We start from the raw sequence: 22,650 nt of genomic DNA on the forward strand, positions 1-22,650 counted from the left end.
CTACCCTAGGAACCACCATTTCAATACCTTTTTACTTTTTTTTTTTTTTAAGAAAATGTTTTCTGAGTTTTAAACAAATCCATATTTCCAAAATTTTGGATTATAATCTGTTCATAAATCTAGGACTATCTGGTACATACCCTTTTGTGTACATAATTTCTTAAAAATCTCTTTTGACCATTTGATGTTGGCTTTGATGCTTGATAGTAGAATCTTGTCAAAATTTATGAAAACAATGTTTTACCAAAGCTGTTTTAATTTAAAAATAAAACAATTAAGTGAATCTCTTTTGCATCTTCTCAAGAGTATAACTCTTAGTAGCCATGTGTTTCACTTTTCTAGAAACTTAAAACTTCTGCCTGTTGCTAGGTTTAGGTTTTTAAATGCCTAAAAGCAGGCTGGAAAATAACTCTTTGGATTCTGATGTATGGATAAAAGCTGTCCTTGAGCATGTTGTTACACCCAACCCTTTCTGTTTTGCTTTGGAAAACTTTTTCCTGTAAAAGTGAGATGATATACTGTATTAAAGATCAGTGATGATATTTTACTGACTCAACATCTGATTGAATCCCAAATGGGTTAACACAATCCATTTTGAAAATTAGAACCTAGAGGAGTATCATGAGATGGGAGGGAGGTTCAAGAGATACGGGACATATGTATACTACTACTACTAAGTCACTTCAGTCGTGTCTGACTCTGTGCAACCCCAGAGACGGCAGCCCACCAGGCTCCCCCGTCCCTGGGATTCTCCAGGCAAAAACACTGGAGTGGGTTGCCATTTCCTTCTCCAATGCTTGAAAGTGAAAAGTGAAAGTGAAGTCGCTCAGTCATTTCCGACTTGTAGCGACCCCATGGACTGCAGCCTACCAGGCTCCTCCGTCCATGGGATTTTCCAGGCAAGAGTACTGGAGTGGGGTGCCATTGCCTTCTCTGTATGTATACCTATGGCTGATTCATGTTGATGTATGGCAGAAACTAACACAATATTGTAAACCAATTATCCTTAAATTAAAAAGAATCTTTTAAGAAAGAAAATTAGAACACCAGAAAACATTTTCAAAGAAACAAAATTAGATGTCAGAGCATCAAAAAAAGAAAAAATGATATGCTACTCCCCACCACTCTAGGGAGGAAAAAAGAGGAATGTATTTTTACTATTTATAGCACTGGCGACTGGATGGATTCCCATCCACTTGAGTCTTACCATTGTCAGTCCTATCTTTTATCTTCTCACACAGCTTGTCAACATGTCAGGTACTTTCAGAGCTCACACTGCAAGCAGCTTAGGAAAAGGAACATGTAAGAGTTTTAGTCAAATACCATTTTGTGGGCCAATGCATATCCAGTAGTGTCCCTGGGCTTTGTAGACTTGTGTTCTTCTTGTTAGGTATATTCCTAGCAATAGGAGTACCTGCCAACATTGAGAATCTTGTCAGTTATTTGCAAGTGTAGTAATTTTCTTAAATGTCCATAACATGAATTATACTAGTTGTTAAGAAAAGTGCAGTAAAGAAAACAAAATTAACTTCTGGTTCTTACTCTACATCACATGGCTACTAGGAAGAGAAGAAGAATTAAATATTAGCATTTCAATTCTGTAATGTTGTTTATGTATTACTCCAAACAACTCCCTTAAAGATTATTTCCTTCTTAAACCTCATTTGTTGAGTACCTACTTAATACAGGCTTTGCTAAGAGCATAGGCTTGGGAGTCAGCCATCTCTGTCTTTTTGTCTTTGTCTTGAACAAGTTGCTTATCTCTCTAAACTTTAATTTCCTCATCTGTAAAATGGGTAATAGGTATTAGAATTAAGTGTGATAAAGCACATAAAACTCTTAGCCTGGTCAGTACTTAAATATTAACTCTGTAAAATACAGTGCTAGGTGCTGAATATAAAACTGAATTAAATACAGATGCATAGTCTCAAAGAGGTTTATTGTCTTTATTTTTTCATTCTTAATATTTACTTCCTCAGGTGGCAAACATGTAAAGTCATGTAAAGTGCTATTAAACAAGTAAAACCAGATCTACTATATTCTTGTCACAGACATTTTTTATCTTTCTCTATTTCCTTGAACTATTACTTATACATTTCCCTAGCCTCCCTAACTTAAACAATTTAAGTTTTGAGCCCTACCTTTTTCTTTTCCCTAGTCCATGCATTCGTCCCTCCTATCCATTTAACCTCAGAATTCGTTTTCAAGATGATTCCTTCTCCTCTCCCGATGCTCGCTGCCACTCCCCAAGTTAGATAGAGCTCTTTCACCTCTCATCTGTACAGGTCTTAGTGTTATCTGCAATATAAATTGTGAAGCAACTTTTTTCTGCCTAAGCAAATAAAATCATTTTCATGTTTCTGGTGCTCCCTCTCCACAATTTTGTTCTTTACTACCAATTGCATTTACTCAACCTTGTTCTTTCTGTAACTTTCAGAAACCTGGTAGAGTGAATAAAATTTACAAAAATTAAAGAACAAGTCACCAAGATTTTGTTACTGTCACCAAATGTTTTCACAGAAGAAATATGGAATCCTTGGAACTTTGAACTTGAAACAGATATCTTATCAGCTTTGAGAGTCTTGTAAGACCCAACCTCTGGGTCAAAGCATATATACATGATAGATCTGAAAATGTTGAAATGATATAGGTTTTCTAAAAGAACCAAATCTTTAATAAATCTATTAAGAGAAGCATTAAGGGTAACTTTTTGTTTTTTTCAGCAGTCATCTCTGAGCAGTAGTAGTTTACAAGAGACACTTGTTAACTGAGAAAAAATTTGCATAGCTATTAAAAAATAAGTGTATTTAATCAATCTATTAACCCTTTACCACAACAGAGCAAGTTGCTGATTGGAAAGAGAATTCTTACAATAATAAGATGTTACATGAGTCAAAGAAATTCAGATGAAGAAATTAGAAGAACTGTGTAACAGTTATAACAGAAGAGCTCTGTAATAATTTGGCATCCTCTTCATGCTTAGAAATGTATATGATAGGTACTCCAGCAACCGTCCAAAGTCTTCTCTTAAGTTCAGAATGCTTGTCGTCGTTTAGTCGCTAAGTCATGTCTGACTCTTTGCAACCCCATGGACTGCAGCATGCCAGCCTTCTCTGTCCTTCATTGTCTCCCAGAGTTTGCTCAGATTCATGTCCATTGAGTCTGTGATGCAATCTAACCATCTCATCCTCTGCCATCCCCTTCTCCTATTGCCTTCAGTCTTTCCCAACATCAGGGTTTTTTCCAGTGAGTCGGCTCTTCACAAAGTATTGGAGCTTCAGCAACAGCCCTTACAGTGAATGTTCAGGGTTGATGTCCTTTAGGATTGATTGGTTTGATCTCCAACAGTATGAAAATGAATGTTCAGAGTTAACTGTGACCAAATTGCAATGCCTGTTCTAAATGAGAAGTATTAAAGCTATCAGCTGTGGGTTCTTTTGTGTGTGTGTGGGAATCCTTCACATCTCCTATCCTTGATGATCTTTAGAGACGCTGACACTTCTGCCCAAGTTTTTCAAGTTTAGACATTGCATAGTTTTACAGGGAGATGCACTCATCATACAGCTAGTTCATCTTTTCTCTGAGAAGACATTGACATTAATGGAAGAGTTGATGAAGTTGCTATCAACAAAAAGATGTGTTAAGATACTGGATATTATTTTAGAAGACTAATGAGCAGGAATGGTTTTGGGAGACTCTTTTTTTAAGGCTCTAGGACCTTTCTGGACTTCCTTTTAAAGAATCAGTTCAGTTCAGTTCAGTTGCTCAGTTGTGTCCAATTCTTTGCAACCCCATGAATTGCACCACGCCAGGCCTCCCTGTCCATCACCAGCTCCTGGAGTTCACTCAAACTCATGTCCATCGAGTCGGTGATGCCATCCAGCCATCTCATCCTCTGTCGTCCCCTTCTCCTCCTGCCCCCAATCCCTCCCAGCCTCAGAGTCTTTTCCAATGAGTTAACTCTCCGCGTGAGGTGGCCAAAGTATTGGAGTTTCAGCTTTAGCATCAGTCAGTCTACACTTAACCTCTGATCTCTGAGCCTGAGTCTTAGCCACATTGTTGCATAATCCTTCGCTTTCTTTAGCTTCTCCACACTTATGTTGTAATCCTGCTCTTTGTTCCAGAATTACCAGCCACATTGCACTTTCTACCAAGAAAACACTTTTATAGGTTGGGGAAAAGGTCCATTTGGCTGTTGTATTAGATTAATAAGTTTTATTAAGTTGTTTTCTCAGAAATTTCTTGTCCTTTTTATATAGAGGAAAGCGTATATGTTATCTTTTTCTTCTAATAAGTTTGAAGGCTACTTTGTAAGTCTGTAGTGTAACAATGGATCAAAAGCAGATCACCAGATATTGAAATTTACATTAGGGAATGTATTTTATAGGGCCCTTAATGAATAGGAAAAATGAAAAGAATATTATTGCAGAGGTTCAAACCTAGTTCTTTTGACATCAGCCACTAAATCCTTCAGGATTAAAAATAAGGAGACATACATGTGATACTCTTATTTTTGTTGTCAAAGTACAAACTAAGGTAATTAAATACCCTTTTAAAGAAAATGGCTGTGGAAGAATGACAAAATATTAGTAAATGGTTCTAAACGTAGATCTGGTCTGTCCATGATGCACTGGACAGATACCATAGATCTGATCTGTGCCACAACTGCAGAGTAGCCAAATGCTGCTTACTGCAGTAGACTGAGAAAATCTTATACTATAGACGTTGGATGATACTTCAAGTGTTAAGTGATATAATCTGGCAGGTTAGTCATTCCATAATTCAGAATGACTTTGAAGGCAGTTATGTGAAACCCAACTTTACAAATTTTTGTGATCTTTTACTCTGCTTTTTGGCTTTTATAAATACTAATACATACAATCAGGGGCTTCCCTGATAGCTCAGCTGGTAAAGAATCTGCCTGCAATGCAGGAGACCCCAGTTTGATACCTGTGTTGGAAAGTTCCCCTGGAGAAGGGATATGCTGCCCACTCCAGTATTCTTGGGCTTCGCTGGTGGCTCAGACAATAAAGAATCCGCCTGCAATGCAGGAGACCTGGGTCCAATCCCTGGGTTGGGAAGATCCCCTGGAGGATGGCATGACGACCCACTTCAGTATTCTTGCCTGGAGAATCCCCATGGACTGAGGAGCCTAGCGGGCTACAGTCCATGGGGTTGCGAAGAGTCAGACATGACTGAATGACTAAGCACAGCACAGTACAACAATCAAAGTTATTTAGGACTTCTGATCTGATAGCATTGCAGTATTTTTTGCTCAAAAGTTTTTGTTCTCCACTTAAGACTATAGTCTTGTCTTGCCCACACAGGTTTCCTATGAAAGTAAATCTTCATGCTATTTTCTTGTGTTCTATAATCAAACTTTTTTTTTATGGTGGTCACTGTGAGTGTCCTCAGAAGTACAAAATGGCTCCTTCTGAGTTAGATGCAGATCGTCAGTTCAGTCTACCAAGGCCACCATGTGACCGCAGCACGCGCATTTTTTGCCTAGTTTTTGCTGTTTAGCTTCCCCACATTAATCTCACCCCTATTAATACTTCATTCTCCCATTAAACTAAGTCTTTCTTAACTTCCTCTTAAGTTTAGAGGCAAACTTGTCATTGTTGAGTCCTTTCTTTATGTGAGGACAAAGTCTTTACTAAAATTGGAGGGAAAAGGAAGAAATTTCCATTTTCTTTCTCAGTATTACAACTGTTTAAGGACAGTAGAGCATAGAGGGGTAGAAAGTGACAACAGAATGACCTGGGAGATCATTTTCAAAATAGTATCCACACATGCCCTCATACTTCACCCCACCCCTGCCCACATTATATCTCAATTTTACCCTCATTCATGCATTTAACTGGTAATGCTTGCCTCCCACCCCAATTTTTAGCAGCCTCTTTCTCAAGTCATATCAAGTAAACACCTAATCTAAGTAGAAACTACTTTTGCTTTACAAAATCAGCTTCAAACTTAGAACTCTAAATGCCCCATTCCTTCCTATATAGAAATTCTATAGGTAAACACTATATCACCCTTTCCCACCTGAGAAATATAATAAAAAATAGGTTTTTAATTTTGTAATTTGTTTAATGAAGAAGCAATCCTTCTGGTTAAAGGTCTAATTTTTTCATTTCTTCTTCAGGTATGATCCTGATATTCTTCTAGGATATGAGATTCAGATGCATTCCTGGGGTTACCTCTTACAGAGAGCGGCTGCACTCAGTGTTGACTTATGCCAGATGATCTCTCGGGTGCCAGGTAGGACACTGCAAATGTTTGTTTGTTCAACTACAGAGCAAATTACGGATAAATAAAGACAAGAGTATTGTTTTAGCCTAATTTTTAATACTAAATTGTGTAAGTTCTAGATATTATCATAACTCCACTATATAAAAATTTAAAAATCAAGAAAAGTGAAAGAAAAATACTGTAATCACTGCTATAGATACCGTTAGTATATCTGTTATTTTCCTTTCAGTCATTTTTCATATACATATGTAGGTCTTTTGGGCTTCCCTACTGGCTGAGTGATAAAGAATCTGCGTGCCAGTGCAGGCAACATGGGTTTGATTCCTGGGTTAGGAAGATCCCCTGGAGAAGGAAATGGCAACTTGCTCCAGTATTCTTTTCCTGGGAAATCCCATGGACAGGGAAGCCTGGTAGGCTACAGTTCATGGGGTCACGAAAGAGTGGGACACAACTTAGTGACTAAAAAACAAACAAACAAAAGAATACAGGTCTTTATTTTTTTATGTAACTTTAATCATACATATATCCCATTTTTACCCAGCATTTTAACATAAGTATTTTTCTGCTTTATGAGATATTCTTTATAATCATTATGAAGTACAAAACGTTTCTTTGACTTGGCATACCATAATTTTATTTGTCTGTTTCTATGTTTTATCTATTTGGTGAGGAAGGAGGAGATGGTAGAGAAATACTAACTGTTGTGTTTTTTGGGGGGGGGGTATCAGGCTAAAAAATTACATGAATTTTGAAGTCTGTTCCTCAAAAGTGTTATTCTGATTGAAGAGGGAGACAATAATAACATTCATACCAAAATTAGTTTTTTTTAAAGCATTTTTAAAATTATGTTTTCTTTATAGTTACCAAATTGTTAATAACTTTGTTTTTAAGGCCCCCCCACCCCACACACACACACACAAGTCTGATTAGGACAAAGTAGCATATAGTTCCAGAGGCTTAAAGGTCAAATAGAAGATTAGTAAAACCAATCAAGATACCTCCTGAAAGGGGTTATGAAGTCAACAAAATGTCCAAAGTGTTGGTAAATGGAAAGAGAAGGGTTGAAGCCAGAAGATTCAAGGACAGCAAATATTTTGAGCTTTGCAAAATCTTAGGATAAAAAGATAGCTGCTTTTAGCTTTTCATGGAATTAATTTTTTGGAGCTTCTGTGTCCCTTGAGCGAGGAATAGTGATATATTTCAGTTTTTACATCATTTCGTTGGGGATAGGGTTCTGAACATTGAGAATAGGTAGCATGAGTGTTCAGTGCACTTACTAGTTGATTAATTTGTAACAAGGTATATGACTTCAGAATAATGAATGAAACTTCCTGTCCTTTTAGAACATTCCTGAAACCATTTATGAGGTGGCATGAAACCGTAGAAAGGGCATGATTTAAGGAAGCGTAGTAAAGAGCACTAGTGGTAAACAGCTCATTCTGCAGAAAGATGACCTGGGTTCGAGCCCTGGCCAACAGGATTTGGATGTCCAACAGGATAGGTTACTTAACCTATCGATACTTCAGTTTGTTCATCTGTAAAATGGGGATGTAATGGAACTTATCTCATAGGGTGATTGTAAAATACTGAGAAAGAGGCTGAGAACGTAATAAACATTATGTAGGTGTTAAACTGAAACCTTTTTTTAAATTGATTTATAATATAGTGTTAGTTTCATGCCGTAGAACACAGGAAATTGTACCCATTATCTTGTAATAAACTATAATGGAATATAATCTGCAAACATACTAAATCACTATGCTATACACTTGAAAAAATCTTTTAAGCATTATGTCTCTAAAATAAAGAAGAGTGGTAGGTGTGTCTACATTGTCTTTATAATCAACTAACCCAGGTTTAGAATACTAGTTTTTGTTACTACATGACCTGGGGCAAGATAAAACATTTCTGAGTAGAAAGTATAATTTTTATTTTGCATTATAGTACAAACATAATAAAGTAGCTGTATTAAAATAAAATAATGTTAGTAAAGTTTTTGGACTCAACAGACATTCAAATACCATTGTTCAGTTCAATCGTGTCTGACTCTCTGCGACCCCATGGACTTGCAGCACTCCAGGCTTCCTTGTCCTTCACTATCTCCTGGAGTTTGCTCAATCTGATGTCATTGAGTTGATGAATATACTTGTTATTCCAGAGCCTCTAATCAACAACATTCATTTATACCCAGTGTTATATACTAGAAACACATTTTGATTTCTATTCTAGATATAATTATCACTTAGAAAAACTAAACTCAGAAGTCTATATGCTATAAAAAGTACTCTTCAACTAGTTCTTTATATATAGTTAATAGAATTTCATCCTCAATACAAACATCATTAATTAATGTCAATAAATTTTCAGAGAATTGTTTAGGTTAAAAATTCTACCTTTTTTTTTTTGCAGGAGATGACAAGTTTCATAATAAATGTTTTTCATCCAAACACCAAAGAATGGTGTGATATTAGGTATTCATAAAAATAGCACCAGTAATTATCATTTTTAAAGAGAAAAGGATTTATTTTTAAAATACATGTGTGTATATATATGTTTTATTGTTAAAAATATGTACAGTTTTCAGATACATTTATTTCACAAAATTCTTTTATAACTTAGAGGACAGAAAAACCTATCAAAATAATGATTATTCTCTTAAGTCTAATACAAAATAGACTGTGAATTACAGTTAATCCTTAATCTTCATCTTCATTTTTATTATTCTTATTTTCTTATGGTTCTCTTGGAAATTTGATTTCTGTGAGTCCTGATGCAATCTATATTCATTTCTATAGATGACAAAACTGAGAATAGATTTGCAGCCGAAAGAGATGAGTATGGATCAGATGTAATGAGTGAGATAAATATTGTTGGCCGAATTACACTAAATCTTTGGAGAATCATGAGAAATGAGGTAAGATACTTTATCTGAAATTTGGTTTGGAAGTAAGAGATTAGATCAGTGTAATGATTTAATCATTATAGAACATTAGTATAGCTTCCTATGTAGTGTATGCTTCCTTGTGAATTACTTTTATTATACTTAAGCGTTTCAAAAACAAAAACTACTTTCTAAAAGGCAAAGCTATAAAAGTACTTAACTTCATTATTGATGATTTTTTCCCTGTTTCTGTCTAAGCACAAATAGCATTTTCTATGTAAGTCTATAGCTGTCATAAAATGTTATCTTGTATGTATGGAATGTTGTATAATTTCATCACTTTTTGCTCTGAAATCATTTTTACACAAGGCCAGATAAATTCAACTTGGCCTTTTTATTACAGTAAGAAAAATTTAGTGTAGACATGGGAAAGAACTTTTTGAAATTAGGATATTTAAAACCTAGCTGAATTAGAAAGGGACTTCCCTCGTGGCTCAGTGGTAAAGAATCCATTTGCCAATGCAAGAGACATGGGTTTGATCTCTGGGTCAGGGAGAATCCCCTGGAGAAGGAAGTAGCAACCCACTTTAGTATTCTTTCCTGGGAAATCCCATGGGCAGAGGAGCCTATCTGGCTAGTCCATGGGGTCACAAAAGATTTGGACACAACTTAGCAACTCAACAAGAAATACTGGAAAGACAGTACTTGGAAATAGTTAATAGCACATTCCAGTTGGGTCTTTGGAGACCCAGATAAGGAGTTTTGGTAATATGAAACTATCTTACTAATATGCAATCACTCACCAAAAATGTAAGAAAAAAGATATGTACAGTAAATTGGTCTCTTCTCAGATTTTGGACTTAAAATATCAGAGAAAATGTTTATATTTTAAAGAGGATTCTGTTCTTCAACTACTTCCTTTTGAAACTACATTCTATTTCTATTGTACACTTATTATTTGTTGTGATCTTTTCTGGCTCTTCTAGGTTTATATAAAAATTTGAAGTTCCAGACATGTTCTCTGCAATTCTTTTGGGACCTATCACACAGTAATTCTTCCAGATAAGGAAATACACTCTTTATATCAAATTTAGGTATTCTTGTTTTTAAAAATAATTTTATTTATTCATTATTTATGGCTGGGCTGGGTCTTCTTTGCTGCTCGAGCTTTTCTCTAGTTGCTGTGAGTGAGGGCTACTCTCTAGGTGAGGTGGGAGGGCTTCTCATTATGGTCTCGTTGCAGAGCATGGGCTCTAGGACACAAAGCTGTCAGTAGCTGTGGTATGTGGGCTCAGTAGTTGCGGTTCCCAGGCTCTTAAGCACAAGCTCAGTAGTTGTGGCACGTAGGCTTACTTGCTCTGTAGCATGTGGGATCTTCCCTGACCAGGGATGGAACTTGTGTCTCCTGCATTAGCAGGCAGATTTTTTTTTTTACCACTGAGCCAGCAGGAAAGCCTTCCCATTTTTATTCTCTCTCTGTCCCATAGACCTGAAGTTATGCTCACATTTTATCTAATTTGAAAATGTACCATATATTTATCTACTTGAGGATAATTTTATCCTGTTGTCTCTTCTTAAAATATTGTCAGCACAATAATGCCCCAGTGATTTCAAAAATACAGTTGACCCTCAAACAACATAGCTTTGAACTGAACAGATCCACTTATTGGCGAATTTTTTTTCCCCAATAAATACCTACTACAGTATTATACAGTCTGCAGATTGGTTGAATCTGCAATGCAGATATGCAAACATGAAGAGCTAACTGTAAAGTTATACACAGGTTTTTCAACTGTATGAGGGTCAGTGCCCCTAACCCCTGTATTGTTCAAGGGTCAACTGCAATTCCTAGTGACACAGCACAGGATATGAAAGGTACAGAGATTATGATGTATTTGTTTCATGTATTCTATTATATATTTCAAACTTTAGTCTCTGATATTGCCTGGAATGAACACATAAGTATATAAACACAAAATTAAATCATCGAGTCTTAGTTTTAGCGATCTTTTCATTCCTGAAGATCCAAAAGGCAGCTCTAACAATTATCAGTTTCTAGCTTAAAAAATCCGGAGAAGGCAGTGGCACCCCACTCCAGTACTCTTGCTTGGAAAATCCCATGGACGGAGGAGCCTGGTAGGCTGCAGTCCATGGGGTCGCTAAGAGTCGGACACGACTGAGCAACTTCACTTTCACTTTTCACTTTCCTGCATTGGAGAAGGAAATGGCAACCCACTCCAGTGTTCTTGCCTGGAGAATCCCAGGGACGGGGGAGCATGGTGGGCTGCCGTCTATGGGGTCGCACAGAGTCGGACACGACTGACGTGACTTAGCATAGCATAGCATAGCATAGCTTAAAAAATCACAGTTTAAAGAGTAAGTATTTTTTCAAAGTTCAGGGCTTTCTTTAGTCCTTACGGAAAATTCAAGGTCAAGGGCTTTCTCTAACTCTAGGCTGAATATATAACATCTCTGCTCTTTTTTTGTATCTGTGAGGAACAACTGTGAGAAAGTTATGAGTAGGGTAATTTATCCCGGTCTCCCCGAACTTTGCTAGATGAGCCAAATTAGATTATCACTTTTTTCTAACCCAAAGTACTCCTGGCAATTTGGAAATTTCCATGAAATTCTGAGTACACTTGTGGGAAGTATTGTCTTATATCTTAAGTTGTACAGAACTTAAAAGGTTATGATTTTGGCCCTAAGAATTTCTTTATATTAGAGGCCCTTGGACTATTTTTTCTGGATCTAAACAGTTCCAGAAGCTCCTTTTTATCTTTATTTCTCTGTATCTCCCTATGGCACTCAGCTATTTCTAACTCTATTATTGTTTTCTTTAGTCTTTGTTTTTAATATATTCTTTATTAAAAATAATTTATATTTTCTATTTTAAAAAAACAGAAGAGTTTGTAAAATGAAAGTGAAACCCCCTTGTTCTTTCTAGAACAACAACAGTTGCACCACCCAGATACAATTTACAGCTGAATGGATATCTTTTTTTTAAATGTTACTTTGGGTTTAAAATTTATTTTATTTTTTTAACATACTATTAATAGTTTTCACTGTCCTACATAACTTTAAAATGGAATTACTGCTATTCCCTCTAGACTCTGAATCCTCAGTAACAAAGTGCCTCTTAATAGTGCTCATGATATACTTGTTGACTGAGTGAATGAAAGAATAAATGACTCTTCCCCCAAAGGATTTTATTTAGAGGACTTCCAGATATCAACTTAATCCAGGCTTTTCAAGAATTTGCAAAGTAGGTTGGAAATAGATCAGTTTCAACAAATATTGAACTGATTCAGTCCAACAGCTATTACAGAATGCCATCTCTAGTGTACAGATCTGGGCAGATCTGTTTTAGATTTAGATCAAGTTAAGTTTTATATCAAATTAAGATTAAGGGTATAGCTGTTTCCTCTATTTTAGCAGGCAGGAAGGCAGACTATCATTGCAGATGTTGTTAGGTGGGTAGATGTGAGGGTGAGAATTTGTGTAAGCTCTCGTCTTGTTGCTTCAGTTTTCTTTTTTCTAATAATTTTTAAATTTTTATTTATTATTGGCTGTGCTGGGTCTTTGTCGCTGCTTGAGCTTTCCTCTAGTTGCAGCGAGCAGGGGTTACTCTTGATTGTGGCATGCAGGTTTCTCATGGTGGCATCTTCTTGCGGAGCACAGGCTCAATAGTTGTGGAGCATGGAATTAGTTGCTCCACAGCGTGAGGGTTCTCCTCAGGTCAGGGATCAAACCAATGACTCCTGCATTGGCAGGCAAATTCTTTACTACTGAGCCACAAGGGAAGCCCCTGCTTCAGTTTTCTCTCTGAAATAAGAAACACTGTTTTTAGCTGAGAGTGAGCAGTATGGAGGGGCTCTCTGGGTTTGAAGAGAGAAGTGTCATCTAGGGGAATTTGAGAATGGTTAATTAAGAAAATATGAAACTGGAGCCTATTATACAGACTGAAGTAAGCCAGAAAGAAAAACACCAATACAGTATACTAACATATATATGGAATTTAGAAAGATGGTAACAATAACCCTGTGTACGAGACAGCAAAAGAGACACTGATGTATAGAACAGTCTTATGGACTCTGTGGGAGAGGGAGAGGGTGGGAAGATTTGGGAGAATGGCATTGAAACATGTAAAATATCATGTATGAAATGAAAAAAAAAAGAAAAGAAAATATAGAAGCTAGGCATTGACTACCCAATTGAGATTTGCATCAGGAAAGTAAAGTGATACCTGCCAACTGTGTTCAGATTCACAGATACAAGTACAGAGTAACAGAGGTTTAGATTTCATCACAGCTTGCAGGCAAAGAATTATGTTTTTACTAAAATTGAATTAATTACAAAGGAATCAAGAGGGGACAGAGAACCAAATGTTAGTGTGAGGTTAGGATTATGGTAATTGACTGTGAAATTGAGCTAGGTTAGGAGCAAAGAGGTCAAGGCACCAAGGGGAGTAAACCAGAAGGAGACAGTGTTAAGAGGATGGATTGCACGAAATTATGGAGAGGATACAATTACTGGTAATCACAGGTCTCAGAGTATGATTGTTGGGTTGGTTAAGGTAATACAGAGGCACTGCTGTGATTTTATCTCAGAGACTTGTCTCCTGGTAGTGGTGTAGAAGGGGAGAAGACCAGAGGTAAGGAAACCAGTAAGAACATTATTGTAGTTCCTCAAATGAAAGTTGACAGTGATATCAGGATTCACAAAACAGTTTAGAGAGTATGCAAGAATTGGATGTACAAAAAGATGAAGATGTGTCGAGAATGATTATCAGGGTTCTGACATAGATGGTTTAAGATCATGTTTAGATGGGAAACTGAATATTAAGAATAATGAGCATGAGATATCCATCATATATCCATGTAAATATACTCAACAGACATTTAAGTAGGAAAGTCCCAATTATGGCGTAGAGTCTGGATGAGAGGTACAGCCTTGGAAGTCACGTTAGAGTGTGGATGAGCTCACTGAGAAGTAAATGGAGAGAGCCAGCAGGGTTGATGCAAGCATGTTTTTGTGAATGAAAACATTTTGAGAAACAGAGGAATCAGATGCTAAGGAGTAGTCAGATAATAAGTTCTCTGAGCACATAGAGCATTTTTGAAATGAGTGTGGGTGTGGGCAGTGATGTGTTTGTATACACATACCTCCCATATATATGGTTTTGATAGACCATCTGTCACTGACCCTACAGGCGTATAAGAGCCAAATGAGACATAAATGATATATACATTTAGAGGAAAGACAGATCACTGTTGAGTCTTGGTGCAGAGTGAGAAGTGAGTGGGAAGGATGTACAGAGATGTTCCTGCTGTCAAAGAACACTATGGGAGATAGACTTGTCACCAATAATTGGTGTGTAGTAGGGTGCAGAGTAAGCAGCTGTAACGAAAGAATACCACCTAGCAATGAAGAACGATGGAATATTGTCACACTGAACAGCTGTTGAATCTCAAAGGTAATTTTGACCAAAAGAAACCAGATAAATAATAGTACATGTTAAATGTTTCCATTTAAAGTATGGAAATATGAAGTTACAAAATGAACAAGCCTAGACTATAACTTTGGTGAATACTGAGTGGGAAAGGGCACAAGGCAGCCTTCCAGTGCCCTAGAAATTTCTTCATCTATGTGGCAGTTACATGGATGTATGCATACATTACAATTCATGGGTTCACTATAAATTTGTGTTCAGTTTAGCTCGGTCGTGTCCGACTCTTTGTGACCCCATGGACTGCAGCACGCCAGGCCTCCCTGTCCATCACCAACTCCCAGAGCTTACTCAAACTCATATCCATTGAGTCAGTGATGCCATCCAACCATCTCATCCTCTGTCGTCCCCTTCTCCTCCCACCTTCAATCTTTCCCAGCATCAGGGTCTTTTCCAATGAGTCAGCTCTTGGCATCAGGTGGCCAAATTATTGGAGTTTCAGCTTCAGCATCAGTCCTTCCGATGAATATTCTGGACTGATTTCCTTTAGGATGGACTGGTTGGATCTCCTTGCTGTCCAAGGGAAGACTCTTGAGAGTCTTCTCCAACACCACAGTTCAAAAGCATCAATTCTTTGGCGCTCAGCTTTCTTTATAGTCCAACTCTCACATCCATACATGACTACTGGAAAAACCATAGCCTTGACTAGACAGACCTTTGTTGGCAAAGTAATGTCTCTGCTTTTTAATCTGCTGTCTAGGTTGGTCATAACTTTTCTTCCAAGGAGCAAGCATCTTTTAATTTCATGGCTTCAGTCACCACCTGCAATGGTTTTGGAGCCCCAAAAATAAAGTCTGTCACTCTTTCCATTGTTTCCCCATCTGTTTGCCATTAAGTGATGGGACCTGATGCCATGATCTTAGTTTTCTGAATGTTGAGCTTTAAGCCAACTTTTTCACTCTCCTCTTTCACTTTCATCAAGAGGCTCTTTGGTTCTTCTTTACTTTGTGGCTTAAGGGTGGTGTCATCTGCATATCTGAGGTTATTGATATTTCTCCTGGCAATCTTGATTCCAGCTTGTGCTTCATCCAGCCTGGCATTTCTGTATAAAGTTTATGTCAATCAGAACTTTTAACTGAAGACTTTGGGGAAGTGAGGAACAACTGAGGGAGTAAGGTGGTAGGATAATAGGGCCCAGGCACTTCCTCATTGTCTCCTTCCTCTTTGTCCCTTTCCTCTTTGTTTCCTGGCTCCCCTGCAGTGATTCTCTGATTGCCTCTCCCCATTCTGAAGAATTTGTTTCTGAAGTGACTAACCATTGTATATTGCACATTGACTCTATGAATGGAAAAGTGTAACCATACCTCTTATCAGCCGATTCCTTTATTAGTAAATAAATGGCCAAGGACTACAACACTTTCTTCCTTTATATTAGTTCTGGCTTTGATCTTTTGTACATAGTACATTATTCCAATGTTTAACTCACTTAGATTGCCTTCTAAAACAAATAACAAACTCCTAATTCTTACTTTTAGATTCATATGTCAACTTGTGGAGTAAACCACTCTAAAGATTAGAAACATTCCAAGTATCTTAATTTTAGACTTCATGTTTTCTTTCCTTTAATTTTACTTATAGCTGGGATTATAGCTGAGCATTTTTACACTTTTGTGACACTAATAAGACCCAAAGTAGAGTGGGTGCTACAAGGTTATAATATTTTAGCCTTCATCCAATTTATGAAATAAACTATTTTATCTGTTTTAATCTATTTGAAATAAAATCAACTCAGAACATAAGTCTGCCATCTGCCTCAGGTATTATAGACCATTTTCTTTTTTTTTTTTTTTTTTTAAATTTAATTTTATTTTTAAACTTTACATAACTGTATTAGTTTTGCCAAATATCAAAATGAATCCGCCACAGGTATATATGTGTTCCCCATCCTGAACCCTCCTCCCTCCTCCCTCCCCATCCCATCCCTCTGGGTCGTCCCAGTGCACCAGCCCCAAGCATCCAGTATCGTGCATCGAACCTAGACTGGCAACTTGTTTCATGATATTTTACATGTTTCAATGCCATTCTCCCAAATCTTCCCACCCTCTCCCTCTCTCACAGAGTCCATAAGACTGTTCTATACATCAGTGTCTCTTTTGCTGTCTCGTACACAGGGTTATTGTTACCATCTTTCTAAATTCCATATATATGCGTTAGTATACTGTATTGGTGTTTTTCTTTCTGGCTTACTTCACTCTGTATAATAGGCTCCAGTTTCATGCACCTCATTATATAGACCATTTTCTAAAATTTTATTTAAGTGAAGTTTGAGGTCACAGAATCTCCCAGTTAATCCTTATAGATCAACTTATTACATGGGAGACTTCAAGTCTTCCCATAATGAAAGAGCTGCCAGGTGATTTTTTCTGGAGAGATTTTTTTTGCTTGTTATAATGATGATGTATACTCTAGCAGAAGTATTGGTTTGGTCTGAAGTGCTATACTCTGTATTAGGTAATCATGTAACTACCTGAGGTCAGATATTTGGTTCCATTTTCTATGAAACTAAATAGAAAAAAATTTTAAACTAAATTAAAATATTCATTAACATGTACAAGAGTCATTCAAGTATGGGGATTTGATAATGAGTTATTCATTTATTTTTGAGGGACGTACTCCAGGGCAATACCAATTTTTGTAAAAATGGTAGTAATTTACTTCCAAGATAATGTGTTATTATCTGTTTTATACTGGTGACTTTATAATAAATACGCTCATTCCAAAGTTTAAAAGTCTTTGTATCCAAGTGTAAGTTACATACACATAGTCCATGAAATATGCCACATTTTGGTGCTGTTTTTCTGGAGATTGATAGAAATTGTAGATAAAGTGAAACTAGTTTGGGTCACTGGACTGAGATGAGCTTAACATTCAGTCTCTGTTTTGTACTTGTTGGATTGTAGAGGTAGAAAAGAAAGTATTTGAAGATGGTTATATACAAATGTGAAGTGCTATTTGAACTGTTCCTCACAACCCCAAACTGCCCTAAGAATGGTGACTGCTGATTCCATAATTTTCATTTACAGTGAAATAACTGTCTTTGCCTAGATTGCTGTGTCTTGTAGGTATTTATGAGAGATCATCTAGCTAGAGGTATGTTTTTATGAATTTGGACCCTTTTCCAGTATTCTTTTCCCAGTAACACAGCTTTCACTTACATATTTTGAAGATAAAGAAACATTTCTGCCATTTCTTTATAATCTTTTGCTTTGGGGATGAAATTAAGTGACCCTATAATGTCCATGTATTGGGTTTTAGTACTGATGTAATTCTTGTGAGCAGAATGAATGCCTGCCTTTAACTAGGTAACTCATTCTTGAATCTGTGGGAGCATGTTAATCAGCCTGTCATCCAGGACCAGAAAGTAAGTATGGGAAGAACAGAAAATTAACTTGCTTGAAAATAATCTGTTTGTCAGTATTTTTATTGGCATAGATATAAACAGAAGTGATAAGAACTGGAATCTCTAAAGTAAGTATTATATGACCAAGTTGAATCTTACAGGTCTGATTATTTTTCCAATTAAATGTTAATTTAGTACAAACATTTCTGTCCAGTAGGCAGTGTCTACATAGTTTTAAATTAATTGTGATTAAATTGTAATACAGATTATTTTTACAAGTAGCTTTCATATCATATGAAAAGTTAGAAATAATATTTAGAATCTTTTAGAAACAAATTCGCATGTAAGTATGAGTGTTGTTATAATGGAGTTTTTCTTTTTTTTTTTTTCCTAGGTGGCTCTAAATAACTACACCTTTGAAAATGTGAGCTTTCATGTTCTTCATCAGCGTTTTCCCCTCTTTACTTTTCGAGTCTTATCAGATTGGTTTGATAACAAGACAGATCTATACAGGTAATGTTTTATAACTCTAAAGAGGATAATATCTCTTTTTAAAAATCAATAGTGAAAGTGGAAGTCAGTCAGTTGTGTCCAACTCTTTGTGATCCCATGGACTATACAGTCCATGGAATTCTCTAGGCCAGAATACTGGATTGGATAGCCTTTCCCTTCTCCAGGGGATCTTCCCAACCCAGGGATCAAACCAAGGTCTCCTGCATTGCAGGTGGATTCTTTACCAGCTGAGCCACAAGGGAAGCCCAAGAATACTGGAGTGGGTAGCCTATCCCTTCTCCAGTGAATCTTCTGACCCAGGAATTGAACCGGGGTCTCAGCTGCATTGCAGGCAGATTCTTTACCAACTGAACTATCAGGGAAGCCCTATTACTGGAGTATAATTTATATACAATAAAATGTACACATTTAAAGTATATTGTGCAGTGACTTTGAAAAATGTATACACCCTGTAATCACTAGCCCAGTCAAGATAAAGAACATTTCTAACACCCAGAAAATTCCCATATACAGCTGTCATTAATCTAACTATTCCTTAACCACCCACATAAGTACAAATTGAATTTCTATTACTATAGATTAGTTTTGCAGTTTTAGAACTTTGTATTATTAGAATTATTTACAGACTACCCTTTTGTGTCTGTCTTCTTTTAAGAAACTCAGCATGTTGAGATTCAACCATGTTGCACAAATCAGAGTTTGTTCCTATTTATGTTACTAAATAATATTCATTTGTATGAGGATATCACAGTTTACCCAGTCACCTGTTGAGGAACAGTTGAGTTGTTTCTGGTCTGAGGCTATTGTGAATAAAACTGTGTGCATACGTTTTCATTTCTCTAGGAATGAAATTGCCAGGTCACATGATTAGCATGTTTAACCTTTTAAGACACTGCTGAATTGTTTTCTTTGCAGTTCTTCTAGTGCAAGACTGCTGGAAACATTCTCTCAGCCTTTATTTATCTAAAAATGTCTTCATCTCCCCCTTATATTTGAATGATATTTTCACTAATTCTGGAGTTGAGAATTCTTTTTCTTTCACTGCTGTAAAGATTTTATTCCCTTTTCCTGTGGCCTTCATTATTTCTGATGAGGAATCAACAGTCATTCTCCTTTTTCCAGTGTATGGATAAGTCAGGCTTAATGAGTGGATGGCTGCTGCTGTTGTTACTCTGTGTAAGGCTCAGAGTGGAGACAGGGGGATTATTCACTTCTGAGGCCCAGAGTTAGTCTTTGAGAGTTCCTGTTCTCCTAGGCCTTGGGGATGAGGCTCCTTCAGCATTCCTACTCGTCCCACGACGGCGATGGACCTCCACTTTGCATCACTGCCAGGTCCTGATCCAAGCAGGTTTCCTGACTCTCCCACAGAGGAAAATGGCTTACACTTCTACTCCTGCCTTTGCAGTGGTATTTCTTTGCCTGAAAGCTATGGTGGGAATGTTCCTTTCCCCTTTCCTAGTGGTAGACAACTGCTGCTTGTTACTTGGTACAAGGCCCACAGTTCGAACAGGGGAGGTTTCCTGCCCTTCCCTCTAGTGCAGCTTTTACTGCCAACCTTCTCCCAGCCACAGATATCTTTGGCATCTCTTCTTTTCCCAAAGATAGTGAATCTCTGCATAAACCCTAAGGATTGGAGAGTTTGCAGCTCAAGGTTTCATACGAGAGATGGGTTGGAGGAAGTTGCAAGGTTTCATCTCTCTGTGCCCTGCCCTAGTGTCTAGGGCTTCCAGTGATTCTAAATAGTCATGCTGGCTCATACATGACCTTTAAGAATTTAATAACATGTTAACTGGTTCCTTCTTACCTGCTTTTATGAGTTGCCTCTCCCTCCTGTTCTCTGCCAAAGATGAAGTACGTTATGCGTCCTGTCTATCCTTCAGTGGGTTTGAAACTATGAAATTTAGTTCACCTGATTCTTTTACAACCTTAACTTACTTTAGGCTTCAGTAAAACTTATGATTATGTATATTATCCAGGTTTTTATCATTGTTAGACTGGAGTTACATGCTTTTGCAGCTTTCTACATCTGAAGCAGAATTACACTTTCCTGGCTGTTTTCAAGTTTTTTTCTTTTTGCCTTTGTTTTCCATAATTTCAGTATGTATATTATACTAGCTGATGGTGTCCCACAGATCCTTGAGGCTCTGTACATTTTTCTTCATTTTTTTTTCTTATGATCTGTCTTTAAGTTTACTAACTTTCTTCTATTGTCACCAATCTGCTGTTAAGAACAACCAGTAAATTTTGTATTTCAGTTATTTTTAGTCCCGCATTCTCATTTGGTTTTTTCTTTTGATAGTTTCTGTATTTGGTAGATTTCCCCATCCACTCATTAAGACTGTATTTTTAACTTTTTGAATATCTTTTCTTTAGATTTTTGGACATACCTTGTAATAGTTTCTAAATTCAGCACCTGACCATCTCTGTATTAGTTTCTGTTGACTGCTTTTTAACTGTGGGTCATGTTTTTTGTTTCTTTGCATGATTATGTAATGGATATTACTGATGTTCTGTTGTACAGATTCTGGATTTTTATTATCCTCCTCTGAAGCATGTTTATTTTGTTCCAGCCAGCAACTGAGTTACTGGCTGATCACCTGAGCTTGTGCATACCTGCTTTTTATGCTTTGTTAAGATGAATCTCTGGAAAGCTGAAAGTGCTCTCTAAGTCCCTCCAACTTGACAAGACTCAGTCTCCATATTCTGTCCCACAGGCCTATTGTTAGTGCTTGGTTTTAGGTTTGCCTGCGGTGGCCTTACTTTATGCCTTGCTCCCAAGACATAGTTTTTCTGAGCTCTCAGCCGGATGCTTAGGTTATTCATAAGGGGTTAATGAAGTCTCTCCACTCTGGCATGGCCAGACCTTCAACTACAACACTGTCTTACAAGTTCTGTTCCAGACTCAGGTCCCCAACTGCTACTCTCTAGTAAGCCTCTCCCTGCTCATTTTTCCGCGTAGCCCTGGGCCACTCCCAAGAAACCGCCATCTGTACTACTAACTCCTAACTCCTTCCCCTTGCACAGATGCCCTTTTCCACAGGTTGCAGATACAGCCTGCCTGAACTCTAGACTCTTGTCTCCTCGGCTTAGCAGTATAGCCACACTTTGCTCAGACCTAGCATACTGCACTGGGTTTAGGAAATTATCTCCAGACAACCTGAGGCTCATTTCATATGAGTTTCCCTTCTCTCAAGGAGCATCGTCCTGCACTGCCTATTGCTCACTGCCCAGAAACAATTACCCTGAATCTTTTATCCAAGAGAGCTAGTCTAGTACCAGTTACTCTTCTGTAATCTGAAATGAAAGTTTCCACCTCTGCTTTTCCTTAAAGGTAAAAAAGTTAATAAGCTTAGAAAATATCTGTATAAAGAACATAGTCTTAAAATTAATGTATCTGATGTTAGAAATAAGTAGGGCTGCTTACTGAATTATAAGGCCATATGATGGTGAGGATAGGAAGATTGAGCCTTAAAAACAATTTGCTATATTTGAAGTAACTGCTTTCTGAGCATGTCCACTTGTCCTCCAGTTTCCTTTAAGGAATCTCAAGGAAGTGAAGTGAAATCACAGAAAATACTGAGCTTATGATCAAAGCCTTATAGAAATAGAAGCTTAGGAGAAGTTATATACCAGTAAATAAAATGAAACTTGATATTAAACTTAACATTAATAACTACATTCAGTGGTTTGTTTATAAACCCTAGAGTGTTCTAAATGTATATTGTGCTACATCTAATTAGATGTTATATAGGATGATAAGTATTTTTGCCAAGTAAAATCAAGAAAGTGGACTTAATATATTTTAAAGGAACTGACTGAATCCACATATATGCATTACCTTAGCTTTACATTTTGGCTGTATGTATCATTGAAGGGTTATATGAATGATCTAAAATAATACATATTAAAATGTGATATAGTTTTTTTGCCTATCAAACTAAAATAATTTTCAAAATTGGAATCCCTAGTGTTGACAAAGGTGCATGGAAACACTTTACTAGTATGAATGTAAATTATTAAGATTATCTAAAAGCAGTGTGTCACTTCATATTAAAAAGACCAAATCTACAAATTTAGCTTAAGGAAATATTTAAGCATCTGTACATAGACTTAACTACAAAGATGCTCATCCCTGGTGGTCCAGTGGTTAGGACTCCA

At 37.0% G+C, this 22,650-nt stretch overlaps 1 protein-coding gene across 11 annotated transcripts in view; it reads left to right on the forward strand.

Annotated features, from left to right (window-relative positions):
- REV3L (REV3 like, DNA directed polymerase zeta catalytic subunit) overlaps positions 1–22,650 on the forward strand; it is a 176,030-nt gene that overhangs the window by 118,176 nt on the left and 35,204 nt on the right. For all 11 annotated transcript variants that reach the window (XM_055535164.1, XM_055535162.1, XM_055535165.1 and 8 more), the window contains 3 exons: positions 6,146–6,261; positions 9,048–9,166; positions 18,374–18,492. In XM_055535164.1, the coding sequence (XP_055391139.1) occupies positions 6,146–6,261; positions 9,048–9,166; positions 18,374–18,492 (354 nt within the window). The remainder of the gene's footprint in view (positions 1–6,145; positions 6,262–9,047; positions 9,167–18,373; positions 18,493–22,650) is intronic.

This window comes from Bubalus kerabau, chromosome 9, assembly GCF_029407905.1.
Source record: "Bubalus kerabau isolate K-KA32 ecotype Philippines breed swamp buffalo chromosome 9, PCC_UOA_SB_1v2, whole genome shotgun sequence".
Taxonomy (NCBI): Eukaryota; Metazoa; Chordata; class Mammalia; order Artiodactyla; family Bovidae; genus Bubalus; species Bubalus kerabau.